The sequence below is a fragment of the Nyctibius grandis genome, chromosome 1 (genome assembly GCF_013368605.1).
Source record: "Nyctibius grandis isolate bNycGra1 chromosome 1, bNycGra1.pri, whole genome shotgun sequence".
NCBI lineage: Eukaryota > Metazoa > Chordata > Aves > Nyctibiiformes > Nyctibiidae > Nyctibius > Nyctibius grandis.
Window position 1 is genome coordinate 7,152,491 of NC_090658.1, and position 13,709 is coordinate 7,166,199.

Consider the following 13,709-nt stretch of genomic DNA (forward strand, 5'->3'; position numbering starts at 1 on the left):
TAGGTCCAAATACCGTTAGAGTGGCAAAGCTTTAGAGATTCAAGAGATGCTTTTGAAATAGGGCTGCACAGAGACTGCAGAGGGTGTTCAGTTATTTGCAAACATAACACCATAAAAACTTTCCATGCAATTCAATGTCTTTGAACAAATGAATTCTGGTACCACTGAATGACTAGAACTGTTAGTATGTCTTGTTGACTCAAAGTAAGTGACTCACATAACAACCAGAAGACAAAGAAATTATGGTGGAATTCAAAGTTTCCATTTTTAAAATGTGTAGACACATACTCCAGAACTTTCCATCTAATTCCACATCATTCTGCTCAAAACTGAGCTATAAACTGTCCGGTTGCACTAATACCACATGCCACTGTGAAATGTTGCACCTGTTTCACCTGTAATACTATAATAACCATTAGTTTTGGCTTCTTTTTCTAGACTCTGCTATTAACCTACATTTTAAGTAATGATGGCAGTTACCACAGCCTTGCTAATACCCCTGCATTTATTACCAGCTTTGCTTGCACTCAGGCTTCATTCTGCTTTCACAGCATCTTCCATATTGTTCTTTAAAGGCGAATGGCTGCAGTTTCCCTATCCTCCTTAGTCACATCTCTTTCACAGTCTCTCTCTTTCACAGGATTTCCATAGATGAATTCACAAGCAGAGAAGCATGCTCTTTGTACCTACAAAATACACAAAATTGAGTTCAAATCACCTCTAAACTTTCTTTAGTGTCAGAGACCTCTCCTCCCCGACTTGCTCAACTGCAGCCCTCTGAAGTCATTCATTGCAGGGCCCCACTGTTAAGGTACAGAAGTAAAAATTAAGGTATAGGAGCAAAGGAAGATGGAAAATGAGCTATATGTTAGGTTTGTTTTAGGCTATTATAAGCTTTTAACAGAGAAATTTATTATGGCAGAAGACTGACTACTCTGGCACCAACCTGTCTGCTACAAAATACTCTAGGACACGTAATTGTGTGTTGAGTATAAAATCAACAGTATTCAAATTGTATTTATATGCATTTCAGCTGGTTGCCCTTCCTTTATAATTTTAGCCAGCTATTACTGTCAGCTGTATAATTTCCTCTCGGACTCTATCTGCTTATGCCAGTGGCAATGGTTACTCATCACGTACAAGAGTTTACAGACCACTTCATTACAAAATGTGTCCATCTTCACCATATATTTTTTCATAATAAATTTTTTCTTTTTTCTTTAAGTCCAAAATAGAACTGGTAGCAGAATTAGACCCACAATTAAAATAGTGTAAGATCTTTCATTGGCTTAAGTGGGAGTTGGATGATAGGAATTTCTGCTCCTGCCAGTCTTGATGATTGTTGATGCAGAAATTCATATGTACTAACACAGTTTTCTTCTCACGAGTACCTTAGGTAGAAAGTCAGCTCTGTACCTGGTTTGTGCTCTGCACCTTGCTTGTGATTCTCAAGACAAGAGACTTTTTTTTTTTCCCTCCTTTTTCCTCTATCTAAACAGAAGGAAGCAAAGTTGGACAATGAAAAGGGACACTGCTCAAGTTCAAACAATGATTCCTAAGTAGCTTCCTGAAGAAGCCTTCCTTTTTTGGCAAAAAAAAAAAAAAAAAAATCTAGTATTACATAGACACAAAAGCAAAGTAAAAGCAAAACATGTTGTCTGCTGTTCGAGTTATGATTTTTTTATATATATATGTATGTATACATATAAATAAGATTTTGAGATAGCATGTGGGAAAAAATTATATGCTGTAATGCAAATCTCCATAAGGAGATATTAAGCAAGTAAGGGGAAGAAACAATTTATCAATTTACACATTTTACAAGCCATTCTGCCATGCTTATTCCATGAAAGAACAAATTTATGCCAAAGTTTCTATGAAGCACTTTTAGAATGAAAGCAGGCTAACACTGTTACTTTAACTTTCCCCAAAACAATGCCATTTTCATACATACAAACCCATACATGTGATCTTCAAATGTTTCACTCACTACATAGTGAAGTGCCCACACAATCATTTAACACTTCATGCTAGAGCAATTTTAATGGCTCTGACAACACAGCTTCTCTGCTGGAACATTTCTGAAGCAGAGTCTGCACTGCCAAGCTCTCAGCTAGCGTAAAATGGTATAGCTCCTCATTTCATCAGACCATGAGTGTATCACTGAGGAGCCAGTCTGATATCTCAGCACAAACTATTTCAAAGAGATGCATTCCACTTTTTGTTCCTGCAACCTGCAAAGCCTGTTTCTTATTGTGTACAGAACTGTATCAAAATATCTTCAACTATAGGACTACACTGATGCCACAATTAAAAAAACAAAGATGACAGTATCTCAATGTATGCTGTAACATAAGAGTGAAAATGAACTCAGGCTATTAAAAAAATTTATTAAGATTTTTATCCATAAAAGATTGGTACTACAATCAATGTAACCATTTAATCAGTCAAGTATGTCTGTTATAGGCAGGCACAACATTACAAAACAGGCAAGTACAATGCCCGATTAAGCGAATACAGTCTGAATATCTATTCATCCACTATTTCTGAAAACAGAATTATCAAATATCCACCAGGGAAAAAGATGAGCTATTTTAGTTTCTCTTTGGCATACTTATCAGGACAATGAATTAATTACAAAAGTCTTCTATTGCTGCCAGTGCTGTGAAGAAAAAAGTACTGAATGGAAGATTTTATGTCAGAACTCACTTTGAGGACTCAGGCAATCTGGCTAATGTATTAGAACCGGTGACAGAAGACAGTTCAGCTGCCAATGCTTCACAAGGCAGACAAGGATTACATTGTTTTATAATGCAGTTTTGTTGAAGGTATAAAAAGAATTACAGTAAATTTATGCACAGTACATACATATTACACACAGTTATATAAATACCCATGCTGTGGCTGGACTTTAGGAAGCTGCTTTATCAATAAGAAAGCTAGTATCAGACCTCCCAACATCCATTTAATACACATTGCACTTCGCATCCAGGAATATGTTCATTTCTGTACCTCTCAAAAATAGATTTAAAACAGAAGTGAAGAATAATATTGAATCTTTCCATAAACTTTGTTTTCTTATTTACATTGTAATATTCCATTATACATAAAGACTGCGTTACGATACATTATCTTCATATAGCTTTTTGTAATACATACAGCTTGAAGCTATTAACATCTTAGTTTGGGCACAGAGATATGACCTATACGACTATTTAAAAACAATTCTAGCCTTAATTTTGCTCTAGTTTGTTTCACTGAAACCATTCTTTGACAAAAAAAAAATCCTCCTTATTGGGGAGGAAAAAAACCAACCCATGTCTAAGCCACCTCTGGATTTCCTTAAACCACTGAGAAACTTAGAAACCATAATTATTTTTGCATAATTATATAGCCACTTCAAAGGCCTGTAACTTTTAAATTTAGAACATGAATGACAATTGTGACCATATCTTTAAATTATTTTTTTTTTTAAGCTTTTGGTTATTTTTTCAAAACATAAATGAAAACGCAATCAATCATACATAATCTTTGCACAACTGGGAAGAGTTCCTATTTTATTAGGGAAAAAATGAACATGCGCACACTCCCATTCGCAGAGTGAGAACATAAACTACAGCAGCACTTGTCTCAAGTTATGGTGCACATACGGGGTATAAAACAAGAGTAGAATTTCCAACATCTGTTAAAACACAAAAAAACCTTTTGTACAAAAAGTCATTCACATTCTTTGCAATGAAGTGAGGAATCAGCTGTTCAGCTTTCTGGACTCTCCAGCCGGCAAACTCCTCCTTCTATGGCCACGGACTGTCCTGCCACAGCTCCAGGAGGAAGTCTTGAAATGTGAGTCTGTGGAAAAGTCAAGAGAGTTTTATCAAATAAGAATAGAGGCAAAATTACACAGGACACAAAGCAAGCTTGTAAGTATTGAACGATTAAGCTGCTCCATCACTGAAGTCTAAGGGCAAACTACAAAGCAACTTGAAAAGCTGCAAACAACTGGGATTCTTTTTTTATTTTGTTTGCGTTAATGTTTAACACATGAAGAGAAGGACCATGACAGATGTGTAGAAAAGGTAAACTGGATGACCCAGTTCACTGAAAATAGAAGAAAGGAATATCTAGCGTGAAGACAAAAGAAAAATAGCTGTGGCATTCCATGGTTCGTAAGTCTATTTCTTAGGGAGATTCAAAAAAGTTTAGTACTGCATACAGAAACATACTTTACAGAAATCTTAGACACAATAAACTATTTGACAGAGCTAAACTAACACTGCAGAGCATAAGGCAACTGTGATGATCAGGACACAAAGAAGAAATTTATCTGCATACAATACCTACTGACCCACCTAAAAACCCAAAGACTTCCTCTAAAATATTTGTTGCCAACTGTCAAACAAATGGACCCAAAGAGCAACTGTGTTTCTGTCAACAGGCATCTTTTCCATGGAGACGTTTTAAAAGCAGGCCTTTCGGATGGCTCTGTAGCATTTTGGCCAGAAAGTAAAAGCCAGAAAGTGGCCATGTGTGTCTGTGTTCACAAAACTTCAGCTTCTAACTCTATCGTAACTCAGTGACACTAAAAAAATCTGTTAAAAGATCCTTTATGTTCCGAGGTGTATTTCATTACTGATGGGCAAAAGCATTCACTTATTAAAAGATACTTTGACTTATTGTTAAAAGTAATGACTTTTTTTTTCCCCCCTTTGCACACATTTTTATACTGTGAAAACTGCTTATGTTTTCATCCACACTGTTGATTTGGAGCTACAGCAAGAGCCATTTACAGATACATCGATTGCTTTCATATAGGGTCAAGTGGCTAAAGCAGCGTTTAAACAGAACAACAAAAAAGAATCAGAAGCACGTTTCTACAAACTTCAGCATTTCCTACTTTCAGAGCTGCTGAGTGGGCTCTGGTAAAACACATAGAGCCTTAGTAGAACTCTACAGTGAAATACAGCTGGTAACAGCATTTCCACAGGCTCGAGGCTGACAGTGGCAATAGCAGGGACTCACCAGCTCAAGCTGTGCTCCAGCCATCCTGCCCACCGAAGCAGGAGTGCTGGCCTCCATTCCCCTCGTGAGTTACACATTTCATTAAGTGATTCATTAATGCTCAGACAATATAACACTTAAACAATTATTAAATTAGGCACTAGAAATGATTCCTACTACAATACAAAGCTCACAACACAGAAGTTGCTGTCATTTAGAAATTACAGCTTTCTGTAAGTGCAGCCAACTACTTATTTAAGGTTTTGTACGTACATTATCCCATTTAAAAGATTTAAGGGCTGCAAAATGTATAACTTGCAATGAGTTGTGACAAATAGTATAGATGTAAAAGTTCAGCAAGAATATCTTGCATTAATTGAGCAGAAAGTGATTTGAGACTGTAACCACAATTCATTGCATCAAAGAGACATTTTGTATCTCAGGCAGCTTCTTTTAATTCCTTTCTTGATAAGGCTATCCTGGTGTCTGCTCTTAGGTGGTCTTGTTTTCGGTTAAATTACAGAATGAGATTTAATTAAAAACATTTAAAGGTTTTCATTTTACTGCTAAAACTTTGATCTCTGGCCTCCCGCTTGATATATGAACATCTTCCTACTTTCAGAACAATTCTGGTTATGACTGTGATTTACCACTTCAAGAAGAAAAGATTTCTTTCAAATCTGTTACAGTTTCCCCCAAAACGTAACTGAAAATTTTTGGAGATGTTATTGCGTAAGTTTAAAGTAAAAAAAAAAAAAAAAAAAGGAAGAAAAACAAGTGGAAGAGGGACATTTTTTATTTTATGACCCAAGATATTTTTCCAGGTCTGTGAAAATTTCTAAATGACAAGTGGGACAGGATGACAGCATAAAAGCAGCACTATTCAATGAGCACAGCAGCAAATTTCCTTAGTGGAAGAATGCCACCGATTGTGTAGTGCGATACTGCAATCGAAGCAAACCAGCAGCCCACTGTAAGGCAGGCATGTTTTATAAGTGAGACTGCTTATACAGTTATCAGTCAGAATTACTAGCACATCATTGTAGCAATACAATAAAAAGCACAGAGGCCCATGGATCCTGCCAAGAGGCATAAGAGAGGAAACTTGTTACTGAAATAGAAGAAATATTAGCACTATCATGGATCTTATAATCACATTTTTTCATTATAACTACAACAGACGTGATTTGTGTAAATTAGTTTTCTGACCTAAGTCATGGATTAACCTTTTGCATAGGCTTGATTTATCCCACACCTCAAAGTTAAATGCCTAATAGACCCTTATGTAATTGCAGGAGCAAAGTATGAGGCTTCATTGAATCCACATGAAATTTATAGATCTTTTTATTTTTAAAAGTTAGTTAAGCATAATATGCTAGTAAGTTCTTGAGCAAGGAAAGGAAAATACACAAGAGGGGATAAGCAGATAGTCAATATCTAGCAATACATTACCAAGTAGCTATGCTTAAATAGCTGTCCAAAACACATTTCCTATACAAAAACTCATTTCCTATAAAAGGAAAAACACTTTTCCCATACAAAAGCCTCCAAACCACTACAGACTAGCATCTGTACATTTCCATTTACAGAAACACCCATACCACATAGAACAAAACCTTTCTTAAAGCCTTTACTTGCATCCTGTGTATTTGCACACTTTGTATGATGGAGAAAATACAGACACTGACTACTTACTATTGTCACCAATGGCTGCCTTATGTAGAACAAAAAGGAGACAGATCTAAGATGATGATAGTGTTTAAAATGTTATCTAATAAGTAATATGAAAGGATAACATTGCCATGTGAAGACAAATTCAGATAAACTCCCAAGTGAATTCTGACAATTATATCTTCCTTGTTCTTAGCCGTAAGAACAAACTCTAATATAAATAAAAAGAAAGATCAAAGAGCATTTAATATTTTTAAATGCAACCACAGAACTTATTTGTACAGTTTGTTACATTTTTATATCCCAACATCATATTTTACATTGAGTCCAGATTGTACAGTGGATTAGGTTTAGATTTTAAAAACATAAAAATAAAAAGAAACAAAAAAGAACAACACTGGAAAGCTTTTAATTGAATTTGATTAGTCCGTCAGCTTTACAAGTCAAATGAACACACATCTGGGGGAAATTGTGCGTGGGAGCAGAAAAACAGGAAAAGAAAAAGTTTTCCTGAATTAATCCTCCACTCAGCTTCATGGAAGCCTCTCTCTGAGGAAACCGTATGCCAAGAAAAGGTAGATTAAGAACGATGGGGCTATCCATATCTACAGCTCCATAAGCAGTAATTTTACTGTCCCTGAGAATATTCTGATTTGATTTGCGTTCCTAGAGAAAAGTGAGGTTGGTGAGGGCCCAGCAGGAGCAGAGGTCCTGACAGGCAGGAAACCAGTTAGTCACCATAGATCTTTGTCTGCAGCTTAACGGAAGAACCTCATGCCCACAGTTCAAAAGGAAAAAAGGTAAATGCTAGATGAAATACTTGATTTTGCTTCTCACCTCTCCATAAAGCACAGACAAGCTAACAACCTTCAGACACTGATTCTTACTCTGTGTACTTGCCATCCAAACACACAACGTTTCCTTCTTTCCCTCTGAACCAAACCAAAACCATGGAGCAACCAACTCCCCCAACCCCAGTGCTGCAGACACTGCCCATGGAATGTCACTATCTCTCAGTCCCTTTTGATGCACACTGGAAAGTCCAAAACTAATAGGTCTTTCTGCCCTGGAATAAGTGTTAACTGCTACAAGGACAATATATGGTTTCATCTTTGCGTCATGCACACTTGATCTACTTTTCAAGTTACGTATTTTAAATAAATACTACAAGTTGTGCCAAGACTTACTTTACTTCATGTCTCATAGACAAAGATTCTGAAACAACCTTGAGACCAACTAACATCAAAAAGATTTTTTTTAGCCTTTAAAGAGCTAGCCTCCTCCTTTTATTAACATAAAAGTATGTTTGTCACAACAGCAGCCTCATTTTTTTTTCATTAAAAGCATAAATACAATGTAAAATGAATATAAAGTTTAAGCCAAAAGACAGACAGTGCTGCATGAGAAAACCGAAGTCAATCAAATGCTGCCAAGAGGACAGAGTACAACTACCACATGGCAGCACATTCAGTTCTTAAGCAAATCTAGGGAGTACTTCATGTGTTTAGCTTTCTTAAGACATGCTCAGGATGTGCTTTGGACAGAATAATTTATAAAACAAACTTTTTCCATTCATTACCCCATTGAGATGAAATATAATGAAAGACCAAGGACATCGTAAATGAAATTACTTTATACCACCTTAGTCCTTAAAGAAAAGTACCAAACCCATATATTCTTCAGAAATTCAAAATTACTCAGAGGCCTACAAGCTTTTTAGCTGGGTACACGCTTCCACCACGAGAACCATCTGGCCACTTATTCTCAATTTATTTTCTAGGCAGTAATAGCCCATTTTGGCAGCAATAGCCATCCTCTGCTGCTCTGTCTCCTGGGAAGCTTTCCTCCAACATGGTTTGAATGTACACCTCCCATACGACAGGAGAAGGTGCCCTGCAAAAGACTGGCAACTGCTGCTGTCAGAATATACCATGTACAACTTGTTTGGTGAAATTTTAAAAAAGAAAAAAAGCAGGGGGGGAGGGAAGAGGGGCTCAGAATGGTTGTCCTTGTTGGCAAAAAGACAGAAAGACAGATGTACTGATGGCATGCTTCTGGCCCTCAGGCACTGAAAATACTGATTCTACATACAGGTTGCTTAGGAAACTAATGGTTTTTTCAAGCTCAAATTCATTCTCTGGGTTAAGTATATTACCATACACTATTTATGTATCTAAAAACATTAATATAATGCATTAGAAAAAAAATTTTTAGAAAGTTGAAAACTAAAGCATTTTAATCTTTCTAAATCATCCATACATGTATTTAGACAGTCTAAAGCCATGTACCAACTAATCATCTGTTCAGCTCAGCATCCCAGGCTTTTGTAGAGGTATTCTAAAATACTGCCATACACCTTAAAATGTGATTTTTACCATTCTGAATTGCAGATGCTAAGTCAGGTTATTGCATTTATATTTGCATACCTGGATACACAATGCCATCTTCTCGGCTCCATTCTAAAATACGTTGGCCAAATATGAGGAGAGTTCCAGAACTAGTGGCTTTATGCAAGAACTCAACCCAAAAAACTAAACTTATCTTCCCATCTCAGAGCCCATAATTTCCATGAAGGTCTACAAGCCAAATATTTTAACTGGTATCTTAGCACTGAAGGTTATTTCCAGCAAATATAAATACCTTACTTTTATGAGAGAACTGGATGCTCTACTGTATGTAGAGAGTTCTTTTCAAGTGAAAATTTCTGACTGATTCCCCAGTCTCCAGACAAGAGTGCAGATTAAAGAAAAAAAAGTATAAGAGTGACATATACTTTTCCTGTCTCATGAAGTTAAAAGACTGTCTCTGTAGCCTGAAATGAATGACTGAATTATTTGACTTAGTATTTCTGTAAACTAAACAGGCTCAGTAAATTTTTCCACTAATTTTCAAATTAGAATTAGGATTCTTCCAAGATGTGTTTCTTCACCCAACAAGCACTGGATAACCACCCTTCTCCTGACTAAAGGCCTTCACAGACCTTTAACTCAGCAAGTAAAATACAGAAGCCCATCATCAGAAAACCAACATCACTACAATCAGTGTTTGTCATATGTATCACTTCAAACATAGAGGGAAGTCATTTTGCTGAATTTTACAGTGTTAGTAAAGGCAAATAAATCTGATTACGGCACCTGACATCTCAACAGGAAAAGTGAACTGGAAACGGTCTCTCTGTACGCTATGCTTCCTCATACTGGAAAATGAAATTAACTGTCAAAGATAAAGTTTCTGTTTGCATACTGCAACCACAACATTTGGTGTAGACAGCAGTTGTTGCTGATGGGTGTTTTCAAACAGCAATATGCAACGCTCTCCACTACTGTCACCCCATATCTTGCAAAACAACTGGAATTTGGTTCATCAGAAAATGGAAAGAATGGCATATGTAGCTTTGCAACACTAAAACCTGCCATAACATAAAGCTTAGTAATTCATGTTATAAGAACTGAATATCTGCCAAAGAGAGATTTAAACTGGCAACTGAATTGGATTCCGTTCAATATTACAACTAGGTTTTTAGAAATTCACTATCTAGGTCATCTAGTGCTACAAAAACTAAAACCTATGAAGCTGAACTACAAGGATATCTCAAGAGTATTGCAACATTTATACACAGATCATATAGTACATTTATACCCACGAAGAACCATACTGAGGTGACATATTATTTCAAACATCTACACATAACACAGGACCAAAACTGCACTTTTTTGGTATTGAAACTGGACCTTTCACCGGAAAGCAAGCACTCTGACTTCAAACACTACTGAAAACACAGTGAGGAAGCACCTATTTTCAAGCAAAAACATCATTCACTACCAACTACTCCTCTCAATCACTAAGATAATACAAGGAACTTGGGAGATCCAGGAAAAAAGAAATTCTGTCGCACATCCTGCCCACTTACACTTTCTGCACACAGAATACTGTGGGCCTCGAGGGAAGAAATACTCTGCAGACCCCGCCTGAGATAAAAGGGCTCCTGCTTGATTATGCACAGATACACAACACAGCCAAAGAGAGGCTGCCTACTCATAACCAGAACCTTCAAGAGATGCAGTTGGTATGCGAATTCACATTGCAGGCATACGCTGCACTGTCCTTTGAGATTGAAGAAATTCTCTTCCTCTGCAGCGTCCTTCATTGGGCAAGCAGACAAGGAACAAGAAGATATGAAGACTATATAACTAAGAGGAGTCAATTAACTTGTAACCTACCCACAAATCTCTTTCCTGTTCTCCATTTACATCTAAAATCACATTAAGGGTGAATTCAAGGAGTTATTTCTCCCCCTCCCAAATTACATGGCAGAAGGTCTCAAAGCCCTTCATGCAAACTGACAAACTGCTCTACCAAAAGCTATACCAACCACTAAGGCCTCAAATATTGCACATCACCTGTGACAGTATGGACAGAGCTCCTAGAAGCGACACTGTAGTCATCAGAATACAGCTATTTTCCCAATGGTGACAACACAATTGCTTAAGCTCTCAGAACGTAACCTAATCAGTTCAGGAAAATTGGAACTGATTAATTGAAAGCTGCCAGAGTATCTTTAAAGAGGTCAGAGCTCCAGTAACAGGATGACCTTCTTAGCTGATGCTATGATCAGCTGTTGGATCTATTATGTATCCATAAAAAAGCATCTGGAAGGTTTTCTGAAGACTAGTGTGTCAGAAAGAGAAGAACATTTGGGCAGGAAATCTAAAAGAGCTAACTGCTTACCAAAGATCTTGGATTCATATAAACTAATTCATGAGTCAACATCACATAACAAAAAAGAAAAAACATATCTCCTCAGTTCATGAAGATATTTAATCTCGCAGTCCTTCAATCTAGCAGTCTTAACTTTTGCTGATGCAGCAGCTACTGCTACAAAAGGAGCCCGGTAAGTGCAGAGGAAATCCACAGACTAATATTTCCTATCTGTTCTCATGGCTGTGGCCACAAACTTCCACAGCAGCCTAGAAGGGTCTAACAGCCTCACTAACTGCTAGAAATAGTTGAATGTCAGCTTATGTGACAATTCTACCATCATACGGATGGCAATGCAGGAACATGCTTCAGGAGATCTCAGGAAGTCCATTCATCTTCCCATGGAACAGGACTAATGTTGAAACAATCTGTCATGATACTGCTTCAGGAAAGAAGTCTGGGACTGGCAACTTTTAAAACAGAATGTATCTGTCCCTTAAACTCATTATAGCAGAGGCTCCAAGGCACCAGCCTGGATAAGTTGTATCAATAGCTGGTATAGGTGAGTTCCAAGAACTATATATAAAAGTCAAAGCTGTTCAGATGAAAAGTTAGTTTCCTTCCACATCCAATACATGACAAACACTGGCACTGAGTGATAATGAAACTGCTTGTGTCAAGAGGGATGACAAGAAACAAAGAAGAGTACAGTTCAACCAGCGAGGATATGGCTTTGATCAGCTGTTTGTGGCAGTGATGTAAGGGTTCAAGGACATAAGAATCAGAGGGAACTCAATGAGATATCCACTATGCAGGTAGTGAAGATGACATTGTCAGTGCTATCTGTGGTGGAGGAGCTGAAATACTTTCAGCTTTGAGAGAGAGCTGAAGGCAAGTAATAGGACATGCAACCAGAGATGACTGTGTCAGCAATAAGGTGTGAACTTAGTTCATCTGGCCAGCCTCCACAGTATTTTAGAAGTAACATTCAACCAAACATTTTAAACCAACGCTCAACAGGAAACAGTGACTTTTCCAGGCAACTGGTTTTCCAAAAAAAGACTGGACACCTTTCCAGAAAGTATGCTTTAAATCAAACTATTAGCCACAGTGCAAAATTGTTCCACAGCTCTTGCAGGCTCAGCCATTTTATACATTTAGGCTGGCAAGTTAGCATTTGGGCAGTCTAGTTTGGAGGTGAGTGACTGGCTGCAGAACTCAGTCTTTCCTAAATCGGGAGGAAATAAACCCCTGTTGCAAGGATACCTCCAAATCAGTACTTGGAGAGCTCACGGTGCTAACAGCCAGAGGCACCGGCAGGTCAGGATGCACAAACCACTTCAAGTCTCTGATCTCACTTTCCTGTCCCACTGTTCTTTTAAGGAGATGCTGATAGTTACTTGGTTGAGTATGTTTCTACCTCCTAAGCATACCACTGCCTGCAGGTGAGCTGGTATCTAGCCTGCAAGCACCTTCTAAGAAGGCCTCCTATATTGCCACAGTCTTCATGTGGTGTTCAAGAGCTAGGTCCTATTGTGAAATGCATTAACCTCCAATGCAAAAAGAATCATGCTAAGATTATAAAGCAGGATTCTATTTTTCCTTAGTATGTACCCCTTTATATAATTGTGACTCTAATATCAGTCTAATTCATAACAGTAGACACTTAAAAACCTCCTCACTTTCTAAAACTCTTGCTATAAAAATATGTTTTAATTTTCATTAAATTGAACCAGCCCAAAATCTGCCACTGTGACAACCCCTCGGTTTAAGAATAAAACTTGCATCCTAGACTGATGAAAGAAATAAAACTGAAGCTCTTTACTACCCTAGAAAAACAGGAAAGCAAGATGTTGCCTTACAAGCTGCTGCCTGATCATTTTGCTATGGTACTCATAAACAAGTGATATTTTATACTTCTATGAATTCTTACACCATTATTCTCTCATGGCAAGCACACAAAATTAATTGTACCAAAACAGTTACTCTATTAAAGAAAAGGGATTTTTTTTTTTTTACTTGCAATACATTGTGTTCTATTTCAAGCCCAGTTTTCCATCTATAACTTAGTCCTAGTTGCAGCAGAATAAAATTCCAGCTTTTATGACAGAAGACTTTTTTTTGATCAATAGAAGTCAGCAGCAAAAGTATTTGTGGTTTTTCTCTGGAAAGCATTTGTGGCCACAGACTCAAAGGAGGAAGAAAGGGAGGGGGATTAACTCTTCAATGAAGGTCAAAAACATAATTTAAAAGTGAACCAAGAAGAGCAGCTGTGTCTGTCAGCACAATCAAGATTACCAGCTGGAGAACCTACCAGCAGTATGAAAACAATGCACACCAGA

The 13,709-nt window shown here is 37.4% G+C and overlaps 1 protein-coding gene across 1 annotated transcript in view; it reads right to left on the reverse strand.

Annotated features, from left to right (window-relative positions):
- Positions 1 to 2,412: 2,412 nt before the first annotated feature.
- Positions 2,413 to 13,709, reverse strand: part of TASP1 (taspase 1) — an 89,586-nt gene continuing 78,289 nt past the window's right edge. Inside the window, exon 14 of the mRNA XM_068405196.1 lies at positions 2,413 to 3,849. Coding sequence (XP_068261297.1) covers positions 3,757 to 3,849 — 93 coding nt within the window. The 3' untranslated portion in view covers positions 2,413 to 3,756. The remainder of the gene's footprint in view (positions 3,850 to 13,709) is intronic.